This window comes from Carcharodon carcharias, chromosome 16 (assembly GCF_017639515.1).
Source record: "Carcharodon carcharias isolate sCarCar2 chromosome 16, sCarCar2.pri, whole genome shotgun sequence".
NCBI classification, from domain to species: domain Eukaryota; kingdom Metazoa; phylum Chordata; class Chondrichthyes; order Lamniformes; family Lamnidae; genus Carcharodon; species Carcharodon carcharias.
The window spans coordinates 43,582,086-43,607,163 of NC_054482.1; the positions used below are offsets into that span (position 1 = coordinate 43,582,086).

The window sequence follows — 25,078 nt, forward strand, 5'->3', positions numbered from 1 at the left end:
AACTAACATTCAAATGCTCCACCTCACCCATTTTAACTGTTCCAAAAATTTGAAAAGCTTCCAGCACACACATGGCACACAAGCACCAGTGCCTTTAAAAACATGGCAGGCCACAAAGAATTGTGAGGAGCAAGCAAAGAGTGTGGAAAGGAACATAGATATGTTAAGTGAGTGTGCAAAAAATTAGCAGGTAGAATATATTGTGGGAAAATTTGAGGTTGTCCACTACAGTAGGAAGACTAAAAAAGCAGAATATTATTTAAATGGAGACAGATTGCAGAATGCTGCGGTACAGAGGGATCTTTGTTCATGAATCCCAAAAAGTCAGCATGCAGGTACAGCAAATTATTAGGAAGGCAAATGGAATTTTGGCCCTTATTGCAAGGGTATGGACTATAAAAGTAGGGAAGTCTTGCTACAACTGTACAAGGTATTGGTGAGACCACAGCTAGAATACTGTGCTCAGTTTTGGTCTTCTTACTTAAGGAGAGGTATACTTGCTTTGGAAGCAGTTTTAGAGAAGGTTCACCAGGCTGATTCCTGTGATGAAGGGGCTGTATTATGAGGAAAGGTTGATCAGATGGGGCCTAACTTATTGGAGTTGAGAAGAATGAGATATGATCTTTTAAAGCATATAAGATTCTGTGGGGGCCTCACAGGGTAGATGCTGAGAGGATGTTTTCTCTCATGAGGGAATCTAGAAATAGGGGGGAAAATAAGTGGTCTCCCATTTAAGGTGGAGATGAAGAGGAATTTCTTCTCTCAAAGGGCTGTTAGTCTTTGGAATTCCTTTGCACAGAGAGCAGTGGAGGCTGGGTCATTGAATATAGTCAACACTGAGTTTGACAGATTTTGGGTCCACAAGAGAGCCAAGGAGGAAAGTGGAATTAAGGCCACAATCAGATTAGCCATGATCTTATTAATGAATGGCCTAGTCCTACTTTTATTCCTATTTTATGAATTCTTTGGTGAGTAACTCACCTCCTGATTCCCCAAGGCCTGTCCATCATCGAAAGGTACAAGTCAAGAGGGTGATGGAATACTGTCCGCTTGCCTGGATGACTGCAGCTCCAGCAACATTCAAGACATTTGATACCATCCAGGACAAAGGAGCCCATTTGATTGACCCCATCCACCACCTTAAACATCCCCTCCCTCCACCACCGGTGCACAGTGGTAGCAGTGTTACCAATGTACAAGATTCATGGCAGAATTTGCCAAGCCTCCTTTGACAGCACCTTCCAAACCCATGACCTGTACCACCTGGAAGGACAACGGCAGGAGACACATGCGAACATCAACACCTGCAAGTTCCCCTGCAAGCCACACACCATCCCGAATTGGAACCATATCACCTTTCCTTCCCTGTCGCTGGGTCAAACTCCTGGAACTCCCTTCCTAACAGGGTATACCTACACCGGATGGGCTGCAGAGGTTCATAGATGGCTCACCACCACCTTTTCAAACACAATTAGGGATGGGCAACCAATGCTGGCCTTGCCAGCAACATACCATGAAAGAATTACAAAAAGAAAGGAATTAAATTATTTTCACTATGGCTCCCATGATAGCATAAAACTGTTCATTATAAAACTGAGGCACTGAAGTCAATTGGCATTGATTTAGGAGATTGCAGTCTGGGTTGGGGGATTTCTATTGATTGTTGGAATTTCTTGTACTTCACCCAAGTGGACATCTTTACATGCAAATCAAGACAGTTGGTGTTGGGAAGATATTTGAGTCTAGAGTTATCAGAGCCGATTGATAATCTAACATCCATACATTTTGACAATTTCATTGGACTACAATCAGAAACTGTTATTTTCTACTACTACTCTGGGGACTTGAGATCTGTATAATAAAAGGTTAAGAGATTAGATATGCTAACGTATGATGTAGATGATGATGTATCACTGACATCGGTCAGTTTATGTGTTAGACTCTCGAGAAAGAGGTTGGAACAGCATGCCCAGGAGCAACATATCTAATCTATAACCTGTTAAAATGTAATATTAATAAGTGTTAAGCAAGTGCCAGAGTATGACCACAATCTGTCCAGTAACCAAGTACCACACCTAGAGTCCACAGACAAGAAGGACTACCTCAGAACAAGGTGGCAGCAGGAGGCATCAGTGTAAAAAATACATCAGTATTATCAAAGGAAGAACAGAGTGAAGAAAAGCTCAATAGCAACTCGTACTTGCAAATCAATGGAAGGAGCAGGCACACTGGAGACAGGTAGCGATGACCATACCTGCTGAGCAGTACCTGTTCCCTACCCCACCCATTTGACTGTCTTAAGGGCCTGCAGAGAGGCCAGAAGTGGGAATTATGGAAATGGTATGAAAAACTCTCTGGCTTTCTGCAGAGCAAAAATGACTTACTTTAAATCAAGTGGTGAGGCAAGCCGAGCTTAGAGTTCAACCAGGCTGTAATTTGGCATAATTCCAAAGAATCATATGACTCTATTGACTGGGTAGGCCCACAGGCAACAGCCCCACCCATAAGAAAGCTCACCAAACCAGGTGAAAGGGTGGGAAACTCCACACCGGCAGTCATTTTGTGATGCTTGAGTTGTGGCGTGGAAAACCAACAGAGACACCAGGACTGCCCAGCAGGGAGTGCTGAATGCTTCCGGTGCAGCAAAACTGGACATTTCAAGCATTTCTGAAAATGCAACAACTTTAATTGAGGTAGAAGGCAAGAAAATATTTATGGAACACACTCCATTCAAGTTGGAAATCAAGGTAAAGACGAAATGGCAGAGTTCTTAGGGGAAATTATTAGTCTTAGTCCAGACACAAGTTAAAGACTTCAATACCACCTTTAAAATTGATACTGGAGCTGCTGTCAACCTACATCATATGGTCTCGACTGGTTTCACCAATACCCTTTCATCCATCAGACTTTCCAATCAAAGGCAGAATTATTGCTCCTCTTCGAAAGGGGGTGACAGATCATTGATTCTCTCTATGTTGTTCACAATCAACAGACATCATTGAGTGGCGATGTTGGCACGCTTCTAGAAATCCTAGAAAAACCAGATGATGCCCAGTAATTGAACAAAACACTGTTGTTCATTGAACAATCTACAACTTTTTATTTAGAACCAGTGAATCTTCAACCTACACCAGCTGTGGAAGGTGGAAGTTTGTTCAATCAGCAGCAAGTTCCTTTCTTTCACAAAGACACTGTCCACTGGACCCCAGGCAGAGATTGAAGTTATGAATGTCTTAGTCTTTCATGACGTTAGGCCAGAAGTGGAGGTCAGTAGGCACTGCAGCAGATGGTGACAATCCGCATGATGACCTGCTGGACCTGAATTGGCTCTTTCCAGAAGAAAGTAATGTAGCCATTGCAGCACTAAGTGATTTGTTGGAGGATGATGTCCTAAAGGTTGATTCATCTTCCCAATCGATAGACACACCATATGAAGTCTCTGTTGTCTTTCTTCAGGATTCAGCTGTTTCTGGCGACTGAGCAGCATTCAGGTCTTTGTTTCAATGAACCTACCAATGTATTGCATAGTCTATCTCTTGTTGTCCATGAACAGTCTTTCAGAGAGGTTGCCTTGTCTGAGACCATGTCAGAGCCCATAGACAATCATTCTGCCAAAAAGCTGGCACCTTCCAGGGGTAAAATTCAAGTGAAACCTGTACTTCAGTCCCAGCTAAAAGTTTCCTTCCCTCTAGAGCTCTATGCCAGCACAGAAGCAATGGCGGAATCTTGTACAGCAATCTTAACTCTGAGTTCATCGTCCACAGGAAATTCATCCCATTGCAGACGATGGTACTACCTTATCTTCACATCCTCAGCAATTCTTCCCGTCACCCAGAGTGGAGCAGTCTCACACAGAGAGAACCATGGGTCTCTTACCACTGCCTTCGGAAAGTAGACAATCCTTCCGAAATGTCATCAGGAAATCATTTCTTCATATTTTCCTGAAAGTCTTATAGAAATTTTGTCATTTTTGTTCCTTCATTGTTTACATCCATTGAAATCTCAGATCTTCAATACTTTTTCAGTCTTCGCTGCAGCTGTGAATGAAACGGCTATGACAGTCTTCCCTGGAGTTGAAGATCATTCTTCTTCTGAAGCTCTTTCCCTATGTGCTTCAAGGGAACTACAAGTTCCTCAGAAAGTCCTGAGTTCTTCTCTTCTAGTCCCAGAGAGTCCAAAGGTCGATGTTCTTTAGTCTTCTCTCTTGGATCAGTCTTTTGTTGAAAAGTTCCTGTTGTCCTTGCAATCTTCTTTCCAGCAATGCTGCTAAATTGCTTTCCTATTCTGATGATGATGACACTATCCAAGCCAAAGAAGAAACCCTGCATGTCTCCAAGACGTCTTCCCTAAGCACCAAGAATACTGTGGGAGATTGAATTCCTTAGGACTGTGACTTGGGGAGGGGTAAGAGTAGGAGCTGGAACTGGGTAGAAGCTGTAGTTGTAAAAAGGGAGTTACAGAAAAGTAATGTAAATAGTTTATCATATAGTTTCATACTGTTGTTGAAAATTGGACTTAACTATTCCAATGCAATCCTAGTTGGCCTCCCTCATTCTACCCTCTGTAAACTTGAGGCTATCCAAAACTATAACAAAAACAGAATTACCTGGATAAACTCAGCAGGTCTGGCAGCATCAGTGGAGAAGAAAAGAGTTGACGTTTCGCTGCTGAGTTTTTCCAGGTAATTCTGTTTTTGTTTTGGATTTCCAGCATCCGCAGTTTTTTTGTTTTTATCCAAAACTATGCTGCCCATGTCCTAACTCACACCAAGTCCCACTCACACATCACTCCTATGGTTGCTAACCTGGCTAAACAATGCCTCAATTTTTAAATTCCCAACCTTGTTTTCCAATGCCCCCAAATACCTGTCCCTCCCTATCTCTGTCATCTCCCCCAGTTCTACAACCCTCAAAGATATTGGCTCTCCTCTAATTCTGGCTTTTTCAGCATCCTTGATTTTAATTATGGCAGCTGTGGCCAAATTCCCTGGGCCCTGAACTCCAGGATTCCCTAACCTGCTCCTTAAAACAAACCTCTTTAACCAAGCTTCTGATAATTTTCTCCAATATCTCCTTTTGTGGCTCAGTATCAAATTTTGCTTTACAATATCCTTGTGAAGTGTCTTGGAACATTTTATGATGTTAAAATGTGCAATATAAACATAATTTGTTGTCGTTGCTGGTACACTTTTACCATCACAAGTAACATTCGCACCAAACAAGTGCCAGGCAATGACCATCTCCAACAAGAGAGAATCCAACCATTGCCCCTTGATGTTCAATGGTATTACCACCATTGAATCCCCCACTATCAACATCCAGGGGGTTACCATTGACCAGAAACTGAACTGGACTAGCCATAAAAATACTGTGACTAAAAGAGCAGGTCAGAAGCCAGGAATAGTGTGATGAGTAACCCACCTCCTGGCTCCCCAAAGCCTGTCCACCATCTACAAGGCACAAGGCAGGAGTATGAAGGAATACTCCCCACTTGCCTGAATGAGTGCAGCTCCCACAGCACTCAAGAAGCTTGACACCATCCAGGAAAAAGCAGCCTGCTTGATTGGCACCACATCCACAAACATTCACTCCCTCCACCACCGATGCAAAATAGCAGCAGTGTGTACCATCTATAAGATGCACTGCAGGAATTCACCAAGGCTCCTTCGACAGCACCTTCCAAACCCACAACCACTACCATCTAGAAGGATAAGGGCAGCAGATAGATGGGAACACCACCACCTAGAAGTTCCCCTTTAAGTCACTCACCATTCTGACTTGGAAATATATCGCTGTTCCTTCACAGAGGCTGGGTCAAAAGCCTGGAACTCCCTTCCTAACAGCTCTGTGGGTATACCTACAGCACATGGACTGCAGCGGTTCAAGAAGGCAGCTCACAACCACCTTCTCAAGGGCAACTAGGGATGGGCAACAACTGCTGGCCTAGCCAGCAAAGCCCACATTCCATGAATGAATAAAAAAAAATCACATATATACCATTAGACGAAGTTGTGTTAATACAAAGCTTATGCAGCTAGGTGGTACAATGGCACAACTCGTTTATGAGAAGACCAATGAATTGTTTCATAGAGTGGCACATGTTCATGATTCTCCACACAAATATTGCCAATCTAAGCTGTGTACCGTGCAGTCGCTAAGACTGAGAGGAAATCAGAGAGGAAGACAAGGTGAAGAGCACACATGCAACAATTGATACCTAACTTTAGAATGGCATTGAAACAAGCCTAGGAATAAGCTTAGACCTATAAGATCAGACAGTGCATGCCCTTAAATCAAAAGAAAACAGAAAAAATGTGGGAGAAACTAGGTCCCTTTAAAACTGTTTAAAGTTAGTAAATAAACCAAATTCCATTTTGACATCACAATATTCGGGACTTTTTTTAACCAGTGTTTTGGAGCTGGTATTGTGTGATTAAATCCGTTTGTGATTAAGTTGTTTATGGTGACTTAGTTGAGTTCATTTTACGGATGTATTTCTAGGATTTTTACCAGAGTTTTGGGACAGTCTGACTCCATTCATTTTTCTGTGAAAGCTGCCAACCAGTGGCCTTGAAAAGAAATAGATAAGTAAACAAAAACTAAGTACTATGGATGGTGAAAATCTGAAATAAAAATTGAAAATGCTGGAAATACTAAGCAGGCCAGGCAGCATCTGCAAAGGGAAAAACAGAGTTAATGCTTTAGGTCAATGATTTTTCGTCAAAGAAGTAAATCTGTGCAGTTAATAATACCTGACATAAGGCCGCTTATTCTGTCTCTCCTCCTCAGTTTGAAGGGTCGCTGCCAGACTCATTGCATCTTCCAGTAGGTTTATCAAAGTGGGAAACTGTTCATTAAGCTTCAGTAAATCAAATTCTACCAATCCTATATCTTCCATATTGGCGTAGTCGAATTTAACCCGGCAAGATTCAAGCATATCTTGTAGCTTCATTATATACCAAGCAGTGCCTGTTAAAATAACTACAAGTCAAATTCTCTGTAATATCAACAATCATTAACAATTCTATGTGTACTGTGAACTGGAATGAAATGGCATCAGCTCCTTTAATGCAGGATCCTTACAGTTGATGCAAAGAGGAAGCTTTTGTTCCATCAGTGTGGCCTGACTTAAGCCACAATCATAGGAGTGAAAGGATAATGCTCCAATTCACGACATCACCTGAAGTCTTATTTTGTTGCAACACATTTAATCTGTTAATATCATAATATACTCATGATCAAAATCTTGGAGTATATCAAAATATTAAGTGACAATCTTGTCTCAGTCATAGCACTCTTTGCCTTGGAGTTAGAAGGCTGTGAGTTCACTTCAGAGATATAAACATACAATGCAAGCTGACACACTAGTACAGTACTGAGGGAGTGCTGCTCATTGAAAGCACCACCTTCCGAATGAGACGTTATACTGAGACCCTGTCTGCCTTCTCAGGTGTATGCAATGGATCCCATGACACAATTCAAAGAAAAGCAGGTATTCTGGCCAATATTTATCTCTCAAGTTACATCACCAAGACAAATAATCTGGTCATTACCAAATTGCTGTTTGTTGGATCTTGCTTTGCGCAAATTCACTGCCCCTACATTACAATAATGAGTATATCTCAAAAATACTTAATTGGTTATAAAGTACTTTGAAGTATCCTGAAGTCATAAAATGAACTAAATAAGAGGAAGTGTATAAATGTAGGGTTTTTTTTTTAGACTGTAAATGAAGTGATAAGCTGAACACTGAATCTGCAATTATTTTTTGGATCCTTCCAAACATATGGTACGATAAATGGCAGTCCAGATGAAAACCTTAAGTAATATTAATGCCAATTTCCTTTTTGACTGTAAGGGAGGCAAATCAAACAAATCACATTGCATATTGTAAATTTTGAAATATTGTGATCCACTGATGCCTGACCTCAGGTTTCTTTTGTGCAACTCCTGACAGCTATTAATAAAGCCACATTGGCAGAGCTCTGTGAGCAAAAGACCTGCCTGCTGACAGTTAGCTTTAATGCGAGGTAATGCATTTTGGAAGGTCTAATACAGGTAGGAATTATACAGTAAATGGCAGAACCCTTAAGTGCATCGACGAGCAGAGGGATCTGGGTGTACAGGTCCACAGGTCACTGAAAGTGGCAATGCAGGTGCATAAGGTAGTCAGGAAGGCATATGGCACCTTTAAGTGATTGAAAAGTTGGAGCCCTTTGGGCAGAAAGCCTGCTTCACAGGGCAAAGTTCACGAGAGCAGGTAGGTTTACTGGGAGAACGAAATAAACCGACAGGGTAAGGGTGGTGCAAGTGGGATGGTGTCCTGATTGCGGTGGTGGATATGGGGGTGCTCAGGGTGGTTCAGAAGGTCCAGATTGTGGGGATGAGTCAGTTAATGGTCAGGGTGCCTGACTGTGGGGTTAAGAGTTTGTTGTGTCATGGAGGTGGGGGTACAATGGTGATTGGTGGTTTAACAGGGTAGCTTGTTGAACCTGGAGAAATACTATTGGTCCTCCTAGTCCTCAAGCAGCACCATAAAGACACTTACCTCATGGATTCAGCCCATCTCCCTTGGTTATCGAGTTATCGAGTTTCCTGAGGCTTGGAGAAACCTAAGCCACCAGTGGTTAAAAGTAGAATGACTTAAAATGAAGAAACAGAGCCTCACTATAATACTTAAATGAGCAACCTACATCCACAAGCAAATTTGTTCCGTGCCCCTCGTCCCACCTCCACAAAACCAGGAGTAGGTGGCATCGAGGAAGGGTGGATTTCTGTGGTAGATTTTTTGCATTTTAACTTCTCATACGAGTCTAACACACAGGTTTTTTGGGTGTTAACATTCAACCTGAAAACTCAGCACACAGCCTGCTTGTCTAATTTATTAATTTACATATTCTCAAAGCTATTCTCAAAGCTTTAAAACTTTAGAATCCTCCTTTAGTCTTTGCTTTTCCCGATCATCTTTTGGTTTTTAAAACCCAAGCTAGGTTTTATCTGATAATGCTTCCTGATTTAATTAATATCTTACTGTTTGTTCCAATTTTGTTACCAGTACTATGGACCCTAGTACTTCACCTTTATTGCTCAAGAATTGGCAGTGAAAAGGAAGAATGATAAAAAAAGAGAAGCCCAATAGAAAATGATAGAAGAGGGAGAATTGCCAGAGGTATGTCAATGATTGACAGAACTTACTGCTGCTTGTTGACAAACTCTACTCGTCTCCTAATTTGGATGGCCTTCAACTTCATGTACTCACCACCTGCTGTGGTATGTGATTATTTAGAAATCATACAGTGGACAGTTGGACATACGGCTGCACTGGACTATGCACCTCAGAATGTTGTGCAGAGGAACTAAAGGACATGCAGAAATTTTTAATCAATAATTTGATTTAGTTATTCCTTCTTTGAATTATTTTCACCCCTTTATATCCATATATGTTTCCTGCTTAGGAGAAAAAGTCTGGGTAGGTGATCCATTCATAGGTCCCTGTCTAAAATACTTTATACCTGCATCATGCCCCAGTATATTAAGAACTTTCTGTCAATACTTTTAAAACTGTACATAAGCAGGTTATTAAAATGGCTGCAGAAAATTATGTGACATTTGTCATTTGAGCTACAGCCAGTACCAAGTCTCGAGAAAATATCTAATTCAAAATGTACATTCACAGCCATCTGGGGAATTCACACGTCTCTTTAATTAAGGGTGGCCAACACAGGAGGACAACAGAATTTCTAGCCTGCCTGTCTCTGTTTCCTTCTGCACAAAAGGGAGCATCAAAACTCAATCTGTTGTAGGTGAGAGTGATTGGACACTATCAACTTTCCCTTGTATGGTGATGGTTTTCACCATCCAAACTAGACTGGGTGAATCTCAACGGTGTTAACAACATGGGACATTGGAAAGAGCATGAACCCTTCATTTGGAAAAGGACTTGAACTTGTAGAAAGTCACATGATGAGGGAGCCATGTTGCTGTCTGCTTTTAAACTCAGGTAGTAGCTATCTGCAGACAGTTCCACCAGAAAGCCATCGAGCCAATAGTTCGGTGGTCAGAAAGCCAGACCACAAGTTAGATGCACGTCACCAAGCAGCCAAGGGAATTAGCAGCAATACTTTGAAAGCAGGACATCCCAACAGAGAAAAGGACTCTCCCAAACTGTTCCAAATATAAGTTTGCCTGAGAGCCAACCTCCTAGAAATTCAACTACAAGAAACCTCACAGCCTGCTGCAAATCCTTTGTTTTACAAGACCCTTCCTTCAACTTTAAAAGATCAAAACCATCCAAGAAACTACAGGCCTGCCACCTGGGATCTAGAGATCATAAAGTATAGATTGAGATAACTATAAACTATAACAGTACATTACCTTCACCTGTACCTAAGCTTTGTGTGTGTGTGTGTGTGTGTGTGTGAAATATCACGTTTAATGTGGGGTAAGTGTTTGAGAATAAATAACCTTCTTTATTTTAAAACTCACAAAAGCTTGCTGCTGGAATTATTTAATTGGAATGCACACTCCGAGGATAAGAAAACACATGCCTCTTTCGCCACAAAACATACTGATCACAGGCAGTAAAGGAATACATACATTCCATCTGTGATACCTGCCACTTTCATGTGTGCAATAATGATCAACACTTCTCAGTGAGTTAGTACCCTAAAGACCTGTCCTTATCAGGATCAAAATACATTTAAATGGTGAGGGAGAAGGGAAAAGAAGAGAAATGTGCAGAACCATTTACGCTGTTTTTTCCAAATTTCATTTCAAATGCCATCATGTTAAATCAATAAAGAATAGGTTGGAGGTAAGATAAAGAAGAAATTGGTCCCTACCACTTGTTCTTCGCAGGAGGGCAAACAAAGTCAGAATATTATAGTAAAGCAACTGGGTTTGTATGATAATTAACAATTACAAAACCATCTCCTGGCTCAACTCATCCTAAAAGCCTGTATTCCAATGTTATATGTAAGATGCCTCATGTACAAAAGCTGCTGCATATTTGTTTGGTTGTGAAATTTATGTTTTGGATGCTTCAGTTCCAACTTTCAGAAAGGATGCCACCTTCATGTGTGCAATAATGATCAACACTTCTCAGTGAGTTAGTACCTAAAGACCTGTCCTTATCAGGATCAAAATACATTTAAATGGTGAGGGAGAAGAGATTTTTCTCTGGGGGCATTCATTGACTGTGGCTGACATTAGCTGAGTCACTGAAGCAAGAAACCTGAGGTAACTTCTTAATCATCAGCTATAGTTATTCCACAAAGGCAAGAGCCTGTGAAGAGAAATATGTTTACATTAAATAATTCCAGTAATACCATTTTCCCCTGTTAGCCTGATGGTGTAAATTTGAGAGAGTGCCATCACAGTGCTGTTTAATTCTTGCATTGCTATCTCCTCAGGCATTTTCTCATGAGTGGACCACCGGTGACGTTCAAACAAAGTTAGGCCGAGATCTGTCCAATTGTTTTGCAGCTGTACTATATCCAATAGAACTTCTTGTGTAGTCAAGAACGATGACCCCTCATATCTTGCATAATCTTGAGTAATCATCTAGGGAAAACAAAAAAAATGTTCTCATCAGAAAAATAAGAGGGTTTTATTCAGATAGTAGCTAAATGAAATCACATTTCTAATTTAAACAGCATCTTCCTTTGAGGCCAATATTGGATCATTGCAGATGTCACACATTGATTGATAGGTGCCATGATGGAAAGGAAATTACAAAATACTGTGACAAAACAAAGCCAATCTTAATAAATTAAACCTGTTGGTACCTAGGAAAATGTATAAGGAGACTAAATTCTACTGATGTTTGAGCCCCCACATGGACTATTCTTTGAGATTTATGATAATTTTTTTCCCCACATGGGTTTTGAATTGAGTAATATTTAAGTGTTGTGTTTTTAAACCAGAATGAAACTGAATAGATTTAAGAAAATGCCACAGGCTGTTGCCATTGAACATGTGCATTAAGGTTAAACAGGCCAGCCCTTTTGATAAAAGCAAAAAACTGCAGATGCTGGAAATCCAAAACAAAAACAAAAATACCTGGAAAAACTCAGCAGGTCTGGTAGCATCTGCGGATAGGAGCAGAGTTAACATTTTGAGTCCGAATGATCCTTCAACAGAACTAAGTAAAAAGAGAAGAGAGGTGAAATATAAGCTGGTTTTGGGGGGGTGGGACAAGAAGAGCTGGATAGAGGGCCAGTGATAGGTGGAGATAACCAAAAGATGTCACAGACAAAAGGACAAAGAGGTGTTGAAGTTATTATTATCTAAAGGAATGTGCTAATTAAGGGTAGAAAGCAGGACGAGCAAGGTACAGATAGCCCTAGTCGGGGTGGGGTGGAGGGAAGGGATCGAAATAGGCTAAAAGATAGAGATAAAACAATGGATGGAAATAATCTTAAAAATAATGGAAGTAGGTGGGAAAAGAAAAATCTATATAAATTATTGGAAAAAACAAAAAGGAGGGGGAAAATCGGAAAGGGGGTGGGGATGGAGGAGAGAGCTCATGATCTAAAATTGTTTAACTCAATATTCAGTCCGGAAGGCTGTAAGGTGCCTAGTCGGAAGATGAGGTGCTGTTCCTCCAGTCTGCGTTGAGCTTCACTGGAAAAATGCAGCAAGCCAAGGACGGACATGTGGGCATGAGAGCAAGGTGGAATGGTGAAATGGCAAGGGAGGTCTGGGTAATATTTGCGGACAGACCGAAGGTGTTCTGCAAAGCGGTCACCCAGTCTGCGTTGGGTCACTCCAATGTAGAGGAAACCACATTGGGAGCAACGAATGCAGTAGACTAAGTTGAGGGAAGTGCAAGTGAAATGCTGCTTCACTTGAAAGGAGTGTTTGGGCCCTTGGACAGTGAGGAGAGGGAAAGTAAAGGGGCAGGTGTTGCACCTTCTGCGGTTGCATGGGAAGGTGCCGTGAGAGGGGTTTGAGGCATAGGGGGTGATGGAGGAGTGGACCAGGGTGTCCCGGAGGGAACGATCCCTGCGGAATGCTGCCGGGGGGAGTGAAGGGAAGATTTTTTGGTGGTGGCTTCATGCTGGAGTTGGCGGAAATGGCAGAGGATAATCCTTTGAATCCAGAGGCTGGTGGGGTGATAAGTGAGGACAAGGGGGATCCTATCATGTTTCTGGGAGGGAGGAGATGTGAGGGCAGATGCGCGGGAGATGGGCCAGACACGGTTGAGGGCCCTGTCAACCACCGTGGGTGGAAAACCTCAGTTAAGGAAGGAGGACATGTCAGAGGAACTGTTTTTGAAAGTGGCATCATCAGAACAGATGCGACGGAGGCGAAGGAACTGAGAGAATGGGATGGAGTCCTTACAGGAAGCAGGGTGTGAGGAGCTATATTCAAGGTAGCTGTGGGAGTCGGTAGGCTTTTAATGGATATTGGTGGACAGTCTATCACCAGAGATTGAGACAGAGAGATCAACGAAGGGAAGGGAAGTGTCAGATATGGACCATGTGAAAATGATGGAAGAGTGGAAATTGGAAGCAAAATTAATAAATTTTTCCAGGTCCAGATGAGAGCATGAAGCAGCACCAAAGTAATCATCGATGTACTGGAGAAAGAGTTGTGGAAGGGGGCCGGAGTAGGACTGAAACAAGGAATGTACCACATACCCCATAAAGAAACAGGCATAGCTGGGGCCCATGCGGGTACCCATATCCACACCTTTTATTTGGAGGAAATGAGAGGAGTTTAAGGAGAAATTGTTCAGTGTGAGAACAAGTTCAGCCAGATGGAGGAGAGTAGTGGTGGATGGGGATTGTTCGGGCCTCTGTTCGAGGAAGAAGCAGAGAGCCATCAGACCATCCTGGTGGGGGATGGAGGTGTAGAGGGATTGGACGTCCATGGTGAAGAAGAGGCGGTTGGGGTCAGGGAACTGGAAATTGTTGATATGACGTAGGGTGTCAGAGGAATCACGGATGTAGGTGGGAAGGGACTGGACAAGGGGAGAGAGAATGGAGTCAAGATAGCAAGAAATTAGTTCTGTGGGGCAGGAACAGGCTGACACTTTCGGTCTGCCAGGACAGTCCTGTTTGTGGATTTTGGGTAGGAGGTAGAAGCGGGCCGACCGAGGTTGGGAGACTATCAGGTTGGAAGCTGTGGAAGGAAGATCTCCAGAGGGGATGAGGTCACTAACAGTCCTGGAAACAATGGCTTGATGTTCAGCGGTGGGGTCATGGTCCAGGGAGAGGTAGGAGGAAGTGTCTGCTAGTTGACGCTCAGCCTCCGCGAGGTAGTGGTCAGTGCGCCAGACAACAGCACCACCCTTGTCAGCGGGTTTGATGACAATGTCAGGGTTGGACCTGAGAGACGGAGTGCAGCAAGTTCAGAGAGAGACAGGTTAGAGTGGGTGAGAGGAGGAGCAGAGAAATTGAGACGACTAATGTCACGCCGACAGTTCTCAATGAAAAGATCAAGAGCAGGTAAGAATCCAGAGGGAGGGTCCAGGTGGAGGGAGAATATTGAAGGTGGGTAAAAGGATCCATTGAACGGGGAGAGGACTCCTGCCCAAAGAAGTGAGCCCGGAGACGAAGGCGGCAGAAGAAGAGTTCAGCATCGTGCCGAACCCGAAATTCATTGAGATGAGGGTGTAAGGGTATGAAACTAAATCCTTTGCTGAGCACTGAACGTTCAGCGTCAGAGAGGGGAAGGTCAGGGGGTATGGTGAATACACACCCGGGACTGGGATTGGAAGACGGAATGAGGACAGAGGGACAGACAGGGGTGGAGGGTCCTGGATGGGTGTTGGTGTCGATGAGTTGTTGGAGCTTGCGTTCCTTTACACCTGAAAGAAAGGGACAAAGTTTCTTGCTGAGGCATTGGATGAGATGCAGAATAAAATGAAATTGGGGGCACACGCAGCTTTGAAAAAGGTGCAGCGGTGCTACTGGAGTGAGAGGTCAAGGGTGTTCATATGGCAGCGCTTGGCACTGAGTGTGGATCTCAGAATGCGACGAGAACAGCAGTCCAAGGAGCGTTGTATGTCCCGGAGATACCTGTAATCCTGGGTGGGTTCGAAACATGAGGTGTGGAACTTCAGTTGAAATCCACATGGGGTAAGTTGGAGATGGAGACAGTCACTGAGGAAGGAAATATGGCTGTGAAAGCAGGTTTTGGTAAACACCTTGTCAAACACCAGGAGAGAAATGGAGAGCAATGAAGGTGAACAAGGCAAAAGAGAGATTCGAAAATCCTGACAGAGAGAAGAACAAAACTTCTTCAAGGTAGGCGTTCCTTGAAGAAAAGTGGCAGTCAATTAAACACTAAGATAAAAGCAAAAAACTGCAGATGCTGGAAATCCAAAACAAGAACAAAAATACCTGGAAAAACTCAGCAGGTCTGGCGGCATCTGCAGATAGGAGCACAGTTAATGTTTCAAGTCTGAATGACCCTTCAACAGAACTAAGTAAAAATAGAAGAGAGGTGAAATATAAACTGGATTAAGGGGGTGTGGGACAAGAAGAGCTGGATAGAGGGCCAATGATAGGTGGAGATAACCAAAAGATGTCACAGACAAAAGGACAAAGAGGTGTTGAAGGTGGTGATATTATCTAAAGGAATGTGCTAATTAAGGGTAGAAAGCAGAACGAACAAGGTCTTTTGACACTGAGACAATGAGGCTCAATTATCTCATCCCAGACCCAGGTAGCCAGGGCAGTCACTATTCATTGAGAAAAGCAGGAATGCTTTCTTAAAATCTTCACCCCAAGGAGGGAGTATCTATGGATGCTGTCTACATGGGTGTCCCTGATAAGGTTCTACACAAGAGATTATTAGCAAAATGGAATTGGAGGCAATTTTAAAACATGGGCTGAAAATTGCTTGGGGGGGTACAAATCAAAGGAAATTATGCTCAAACTACTGTGCACTGCCCTGCCCACACCTTGAGTACTGCAAACAGTCTTGTCACCAAGTTACATGAAGACATTCAAGCACCAGACAGAGCCTGAAGATTAATGTCTCATGTTAGATGTTCGAGTTATGAGAAAAGATTAGAGAAAACTGGGATTTTAACCTAAAAGGAGGCAGTTGCGAGCTGATCTTACAAACTATGCGTTGGTAAACTACACAAAAAAGGTAAATCTTTAAAATTATTTTAGATTAAATTGCGAGTAGAGCAAAGGGACACAGGTTCAAACTAACAAAAGGTAAACGTAGGGCCACATCTGAAAGTTTACCTTCCTACAAAGAATGATAAATGTGCGAAATGGACTTCCAGTTAGAATAACTGATGGTGAAAAGCCTGAAATTATTTAAAAACAATTAAACGTCACATGGTCTTTCTGGGTAGATAGCCTAAGAACGAGCAAAATAGTTTTTCTCATCTGTAATTGCCTCCAGTACAAGTGAAAGATTGACTGATTATCCCTTTAAGAGAACGAGTTTGATTTGTGAGAATCATCTGTGTCACATTATCGCAGAAATGTAGTTTCTTATAAAAAAACGTGTTTAAAAAACCATGCTCACAAAGGGCTATTCTATAAAGTTTACAGTAGTCATAAAAATGAGAGAAGCTGATTACAAAATTTATTTCCATCTTCAGCATCAAACAGTACCAGGTCAGATAAAGACTGAACCTCCTTTTCCCTTCATCAACTATGACCATTAATTTTAATCTCAGAACAGTATGCTTTACTACAGATGCTTACAGACTATTGCTCCATGGCCACGTATAAAGTTTAAATCTGTGCTTCTATTCATTTACATATGCTTTAAGCTGAAAACACTAATAGATCTAGACGTTATCATTTAGAATTTAGCTAACATGGCAAAATCACTTTACATATCACCTGAATCACTGTATCCAAATAAGAAAAACTAGAAAATGAGAAAAATAAATGTCAAAGGAACCAAGTTCCTTGGTCCTTAAAGGCCAGATTGCTACCATAGGGAGGAGACATTCACCTCATCGGTTTAGGTCAGTTTTGATTTCAGTATTGAATGGAGATACTCCAGTCTGCCCCTTTCCAAGGCTCTTCCCAAATGTTTCAGACACCCCTGCTTTACAACACCTATATGGTATTTTCTGCATTTCATTAGCCATTCCTGTGTTCTCACTGACAGTATAATATGCACTAAATTAGGGGTGGATTTGTACTGTGTAGTTTATGCCCACTTTGAGCTGGATTGAGCCTGTTCAAACTTATTCCGCAAAGAATCCTTATAACAATCAAGGAGAGCAAGCATTCATTCCATTAGTTCAGGCCAAATTTGGCTCCAGTGACAAAAGGATAGTCGATTCCCCACCCTCACTCCCCTTTTTGAGGGCTCTAGCCAAGTGGTTTTGTATTTTGATAGATAGTGATAAATAATCAATGATAGGAATTCACACAATCAAAAACACAGAAGATAATCTGTAAAAAAGTTAAGGTAGATACTGAGATAGAAGCAAGACATATAAATGAAGAGATATTACATGTTTTGAAAATGTAATAATCTGGCCACTTTATCAGTGAGGTTTACCATTTAACTTGACAACTTTACAGGAAATATGCAGGGGTGGATTTTATGGGGCAGTATGCTGCACCCTGAACCCTGCACCCCGCCAGCTAAAAAGTCAGGGAAAGCCTGCTCACCAATGCGATGTCTGCCCCGCAGCAATTTAACAAAGAATGAATTGCTTTAAGGTGAGGTCTCAGTCCCTCTCTCAGTAGAACGTCCCACCTTAGAAAGCTGCCAGTCAATCAAATAAACAGCAACTCTGTAGTCCCAGCAGTGCCACTGGGAGCGTGGTCACTTCAGGGACTAAAGGCAGTCCCACTACAGTGAGGAGTCAGGTAAATTTGAGGTTAGGGATGTCACTGGGGCTTGGTGACCTGTCCTGGCAAGAGGGGTGAGGGGCCACGTTCAAGAGGTCAGGGGTGAGATGACCTTGGGGACTGGGGTGCGAGGCAGTTGCCACATTGGACCCAGGGGGCCTGCAAAGGAGGTCTGCCCTACCTTGCCGAAGCCAGCCATGCAGCTAAAGCTGCCAGGATTCCCACATGTTGTAGGCCTACCCCTGCCACAGGTGAAATACTGCTGACGGTGGGGTGAGGCCATTAATTGGCCGCTGAAGGGCCTCAATAATTTGAAGGGCGGGCAGGCCACTCGATACCTACCCTGCCCCCTGTAAATTTCAGACAGGTCAGAGATGGACAGGTAGGCCGCAGGAAGTCCACTCTTTGGATTTTACATGCTCCCCCGCCTTCAAATCAACCAGCAAGGGACTTTAAAATCCAGCCCTTAGTGTTTGTTGAATGAATCATAATTTTAGGAAACAATCACCTTATTTACTGAGTCTGACTGAATCTTAGTGGAAAAACCTGTAAACATTAAATCTTTCAGATGAACCACTCACCTCATGCCAGTCTTTTAGATCATTTCTCAGCTTATACAACATATCTTTAGGAACAGATTTCATTCCCAGAGGACTCCTAAAAATAGAAAATGTCAGAAATATACTGGTGTATTTGAAAATCACGTATGGGCAGTCACAAGCAACATTTGCTGGATAAAATATATTTTTAGTAAGGACTTTACCAAGTATGTTCATTGTGTTGTAGAACAAACCAATGCTGAAATCTGTTATGATGTAGAATATAAATTAAACTCATCCTATCTTCTAGCTACAAAACATGTATTTTTATGCTTTTTTTATTTACAACCTGAAAGGTTTTTATTGCAGTATAGGATACATGTTTATCAATTATTAAATCACATACATTGGACAGTATGGATCATGATAATATGCCAGTGTTCCACTCTTAGGCATCTTTTTCTCATTTTTACACTTGCAAATGAGCCCTATAACTCCCATGAGAGTGCTTGTACTTGTCCAGATATGCAGGTACAGTGTAACCTCACCAGTCTGGAATCTTTAGGACCAAGGCCTTTCTGGATTTTGGGATTTTCTGGATTATACAATAAAATTAGAATATCTAACCACAAATGAGTAAACCAAATATAAATATTGTTACAAACAATAATATTGTTACAAAGTTTGTAAGATTGTTATGCTTTTGGACTGTCTCTTTAATTTAGGGTAAAATAAAGGAATGGTGGGGGTCATGTGACCAATTCTGAATTCTGCTGACAAACCTGGGTGGCTTGGTTGTTCATGGAATTGGGAGGCCCAGGTTGTTATGCTGGGAACAAGCTGAAGGATATTCACACCTGTAAACAACGATCAGACGGGTTGTGCTGATGGTGGATAGGCTGTTAAGTCTCCTAGTCCCAGGGAGGTATTAGGAATGTCAGGTTCTGTAAACAATTATAGTTAAATCTGTCTATTTAATTCCAAGATAGAATGAAGTTAGGTGCCTCGAGGATAGCTTATTAGCATTTCTATCTGTATACAAGATCCATGTGATTCACATTGCCATGGAGATGGGTTTTGAGAGGGGAAGAGTCCACAGATGCCACTGTAGGATTGGGTTGGTTTTCCTAAAGATATCACTGAACCTCACAGACTGGATCAGTTTTCAGAATCCAAGCGAGAGACAGCATAGAGATAGAGGTAGCAAGTTCTCTATCGTCCTCCATGCAAAATGCGGGTATGAGCTTGCACTAGGATTGAGGAGACCAAGGTTCTAAGGGTTTAAATGAAGCTGCAAGACTTGCCTAGCTTTGGCTAGAGGGAGGGATCTCCAGGGTAACCTACACCGTGAAAGTCAGTTCAGGGATTAGAGATTATCCCACTGGAAAAGGTAAAAAGGAGCTAAAAATCACTTTGGACTGGTTCTTGGGGAATGAAATATCTACTTAAGAGACAGAGGGCAAAATTCTCCGAGCCCACTGGTGGCGGGCATAATAGGTGGCGTGCGCAGAAAATATGACACGACCAGCTTCACAACGTGAAGACAGGTTGCAATTGTAATACATCAGCATACAATTAAAAGGCCTTGTCCCAGGGAGGTATTAGGAATGTCAGGTTCTGTAAACAATTATAGTTAAATCTGTCTATTTAATTCCAAGATAGAATGAAGTTAGGTGCCTCGAGGATAGCTTATTAGCATTTCTATCTGTATACAAGATCCATGTGATTCACATTGCCATGGAGATGGGTTTTGAGAGGGGAAGAGTCCACAGATGCCACAGTAGGATTGGGTTGGTTTTCCTAAAGATATCACTGAACCTCACAGACTGGATCAGTTTTCAGAATCCAAGCGAGAGACAGCATAGAGATAGAGGTAGCAAGTTCTCTATCGTCCTCCATGCAAAATGCAGGTATGAGCTTGCACTAGGATTGAGGAGACCAAGGTTCTAAGGGTTTAAATGAAGCTGCAAGACTTGCCTAGCTTTGGCTAGAGGGAGGGATCTCCAGGGTAACCTACACCGTGAAAGTCAGTTCAGGGATTAGAGATTATCTCACTGGAAAAGGTAAAAAGGAGCTAAAAATCACTTTGGACTGGTTCTTGGGGAATGAAATATCTACTTAAGAGACAGAGGGCAAAATTCTCCAAGCCCACTGGTGGCGGGCATAATAGGTGGCGTGCGCAGAAAATATGACACGACCAGCTTCACAACGTGAAGACAGGTTGCAATTGTCATACATCAGCATACAATTAAAAGGCCTTGTCCCAGGGAGGTATTAGGAATGTCAGGTTCTGTAAATGATTATAGTTAAATCTGTCTATTTAATTCCAAGATAGAATGAAGTTAGGGGTCTAGAGGATAGCTCATTAGCATTTCTATCTGCATACAAGGCCCACGTGATTCACATTGCCATGGAGATGGGTTTTGAGAGGGGAAGAGTTCACAGACGCTATTGTAGGATCGGGTTGGTTTTCCGAAAGATATCACTGAACCTCACAGACAGGATCAGTTTTCAAAATCCCGCCAGACACTTGGAACCCTGCCGTATCGTCTGTCCACGTCGGCGGGAAAGCAAACTGATGTATTTCACAACAGCACGCAAGCGATGTGCACTTGGAGGCCTTCACTTTGGGGGAGCTGAGGTGAGTGAGCAGCAGCACTCTCCACAGCTTGCCCATTGTTTACAGGCCTCAGGGGTGCCAGGGGTCGGGCAACTGAGGCCTGGCCCTGGAGGTGTCTGCTGTGGGAGGAGGGAGTGTCCGCAGGACAAGTGCTGGCCAGCCTCGGAGGCAACCATTGTCGGTGGGGGAGGGCAGAGTCAAGTACTGTCCTGGCGCTGCTTGCCGCGCACAGGCAATTGAGGCGGGCGTCAGGGTAAGTGAGGGAAGTGGCCACACATTAGGGACACCTGTATAAACTGACCACTCCTCTGCAACTGAGACAGATCAGGCTCAGCCATAGTGATATGATTGGGATCAGGCTCCTACCCTGCCCACCCATGCAAGCAACGCAGAGGCACCAAAGGGTCATGAAGCACTCCATACCTTACACCACCCCCCCACCCCCTACGCCACAGACTTCAAGTCTGCCACTTTATTGGACCATGGAGCAGTTGGACTGCACACATTGTACAATCGCCTTAAAAAATGCTGACCATGTAGCAGTCACTGTTGGAGGTGCTCACAGACCCTTGCAATCTCAGCATCCCATTTGGGACCTGTCTCCCCCACATCACAGGCTGACATGGCAGCGTACTCATCTCTGGCCATCTGAGGGGTGACCAGCACTCTCCAGGAAGCATTAAGGGGCGGTCACACAAGGACAGGAAAGGTGCTAAGTAAGCCAAGGTAACTATGTCTCTCTCCCTCTTTCATGATGCAGGAGCACCACGTCAGGAACATGGATCCTGCTGACCTAGCTGTAAGCCTGACAGTTTACAGAGACTGTAGAAGACTGAGGAGAGAGCGACTAAGGCTCCTGGCTGCGCAAAGGCAGAAGCAGCAACCTCACGAGGAAGGGACAGCAGGGGCTCCCACACATGCTACCTAGGAGCGACAGCAAGCCGTGGCTGGTTGGTGCCTAGCAACACCAAGGGTCTATAGATGCTGCCTGCCCTTTCTGCAGATGACTGACAGTGTTGCCAACTGCGCATGTCTAGGGACCTAGTGGGTCACATCTGCTACTTAATACAGGACTTGGCGCCAAGAAGACATAGGGGGCATCCACTGCCAGTGGCTGTGAAAGTGACCACGGCGCTCAATTTCTATGCCAGTGGCTCATTTCAGGTGACCTTCTGTGGGATTTCACAAGCTTCCACCCACAAATGCATCCATGAGGTCACGGATGCCATCTTCTCCATGGCACATAACTTTGTGCATTTCGTCTAGGACCAGGACAGCCAGGATGCAAGGGCCATTAGATTCGCCCTGATCTCACCATCCGCACAGGTGCAGGGTGCGATTGACTGCACTCCTGTGGTGCTCAGGTCTCCGTCACTACACTCAGTGGACTTCAACAACCGCAAGGGCTTCCACTCACTGAACGTGCAGCTGGTATGTGACCAACAGAAATGCATTCTGCAGGTGTGCGCACGGTTTCCAGGAAGTGTGCACGATGCTTACATCCTGAGTCATTTGCAGATCCCTGCAGTCTTCCAGGGTCCACAGAGGCTGCAGGGTTGGCTCCTTGGGGACAACTGCTATCCACAGAGGCCGTGGCTCATGACACCCATGTGGCGGCCTTAGATGGCAGCAAAGCGACGCTATAATGAGGTGCATGCAGCAGCTCACACCTTGGTGGAGCAGACCATTGGGACGCTGAAGATGAGGGTCCAGTGCCTGGACCGGTCTGGTGGAGCCCTGCAATACACTCCGCAGAGGGTGTCACGCATCATCATCATCTGCTGTGCCCGTTACAACCTGGCACTCCAACGGGGGAGACGAGCTGGCTGAGGAAGAGATGGAGGAGCTGGAGGTTTCGTTAGATGAGGACGCCGATGGGGAGGAGGGTGAGGGGGTCCTCAGTGGTGACGATGACATGGATGAGGCTCTCGCACTGGCTAAATGAGGCAGGTGCCCTCGGGAGGCCCTCATAACTGCCAGGTTTGTGGAGGATGATGATGGCATGTAGTGAGATGCCCCCAGGGATCCTCAAATCACAATTGTGAACGTTTGACTCCAGTCTGGCTTTTGACAGCATCAATAACCTCTGTGAGAATGCTCCTTCATGGAGATTCATTGGAGGTACTAACAGTCACTTGGTAGCAAGAGATGATGACAACATGCAGATAGGACACTCCACAGATCTTCACATAGCCTCTGAGAATGACTGACACCTGTCTGGCCGAAGGCATTCCATGATCAGGACCATCTCAGACGGAGCCATAAAACTTTAGATGCATCTGATGCTGTGTTCGCCTTCGGCACCTCAGCCCTTCACGTGCACAGCATCACAGGTTGCAGATGATAGTGTGATGGGGGCCAGTCCCACCTTAAAGGTGCTGAAAGCACTGAGAAAAAGTAAAATGGAGTCCTACCTGCTGACAAAATTGGCGGGTTTTCATGCTGTATTGTCCCAAGCCCACCTCATTATTTATTTACTCTCATGAAACATGCCATTTCCATGGCGGGCAGACTCTCATTTGCCCACCTGCCATCACCCTGCTGTTGCATCCCATCGGCCGCCATGTATAAAAGGCAACCACCAGCAAAACGCTCATCACCACCAGTTCACCACCGCTGCCCTGGAGACATGGCCAGCAAAGGAAAAAAGACTGCAGCCCCCCGCTTCAACGATGGGTCCCTCGAGCGATTGCTGGATGATGTGGAGGCCTGCTGGGATGTGCTCTACCTCCGTTCTAGCCGCAGGATGGACAGCAAAGTTACCAACTTGGCTTGGGAAGTGGCGGCAGCAGTGGTCAGCGCAAACGCCATGCAGGAGGACAGCCACCCTGTGCCGCAAAAAGATGAATGATCTCCTCTGTTCCATAAGTAAGTAAGTCACTCTTTTCATCACTTCCAATGACGATGATGACAACATGCAGTGAGGACACTCCATAGATCTTCACATAGCCTCTGAGAATGACTGACTCCTGTCTGGCCGAGGGCAGCTCGCTTGCACTCCATGATAAGGGCCATCTCAGACATAGCCATAAAACTTTAGATGCATCTGATGCTGTGTTCGCCTTCGGCACCTCAGCCCTTCAGGTGCACAGCATCACAGGTTGCAGATGCTGGTGTGATGTGGGCCAGCCCCACCTTAAAGGCGTCGAGAGCACAGAGAGAGAATGAGAGAACTCTGTGGCATCTGCCCACTACATTCTGGCAGCAATAACCAGCACCGCTGAGGTGCAGGCATCAGTAATGTTTCCAGGGAGTATGAGGCTAGACCATCACTATGGTCTGAAGGCTGCACAGAGCACAGGGAAGAGGCGCTGAACTGAGACACTTGCTTTTTACCTTGTCCAGAAAGGTTTCACTTCTCAGTGACAAGAACACTGCTCATCAGATCAAGGAGCCACAGACAAGGAGACATTCTTAGGAGTTTATTGACGATAGTGAACAATAAGTACAAGTAATCAACACACATGCCCAGGCTGTGCAACTACTTTTACTTACCTTTCCTAACCCTGCTTTCTTGGTCCTCCCCGGACATCCACAGTAGAGGTGCAGGCAGCCTGCTGACTGTGACGCCCTGTCTGTGATGACTTTGGCAGGCATCCTCTGGAAGGCTGAGACTTGGTGGGCCCTTGCCTGCTTTCAGGGTCCTGCTGTGTGGCAGTGGCACCTTCCTCAGCCTGTGAAGCTGGAGCTGTGGATCACAATTCAGACTCGGATGGGCCGGTCACTCCCAGAGTCACTTGGGTGGATGGCCCCAATGGGTGCCCGAGGGCCCCTGGCTGACTTTGTGAGCGGAAGGGGTTGTTGGAGTGAGATTCACCTGCCCAGCACCCCTCTCGCAAACACACTGTTGGAGGCCAACTATGGCATCAGCGATGCAGTTCAGCCAGCGCAGCAGTAACGTCCTGGTCCAAGATCACCATGGTGTTGACCTCTGTGCGTTGCAAAGCCGGCACTATCACCTCAGCCTGAAGATGGACAGACTCCTCCATCATGCCTTGCAATCTGAGGAATACAGCGGACATCCCTTGCTGATGTTCCCCAGCTTGCCTTTGCAGCTCCAGCAACTGTGACGTGACCGAGTCCAGGGGCTCGTCATCTGACTCGGACTCAACAACATTCTGGCCTCCAGCT

General features: G+C 44.3%; 1 protein-coding gene across 3 annotated transcripts in view; it reads right to left on the reverse strand.

Annotated features, from left to right (window-relative positions):
* axdnd1 (axonemal dynein light chain domain containing 1) overlaps nt 1–25,078 on the reverse strand; it is a 227,355-nt gene that overhangs the window by 83,246 nt on the left and 119,031 nt on the right. For all 3 annotated transcript variants that reach the window (XM_041207768.1, XM_041207767.1, XM_041207769.1), the window contains 3 exons: nt 18,370–18,445; nt 11,327–11,561; nt 6,752–6,968 (listed from right to left, as the gene is read on the reverse strand). In XM_041207768.1, coding sequence (XP_041063702.1) covers nt 6,752–6,968; nt 11,327–11,561; nt 18,370–18,445 — 528 coding nt within the window. The remainder of the gene's footprint in view (nt 1–6,751; nt 6,969–11,326; nt 11,562–18,369; nt 18,446–25,078) is intronic.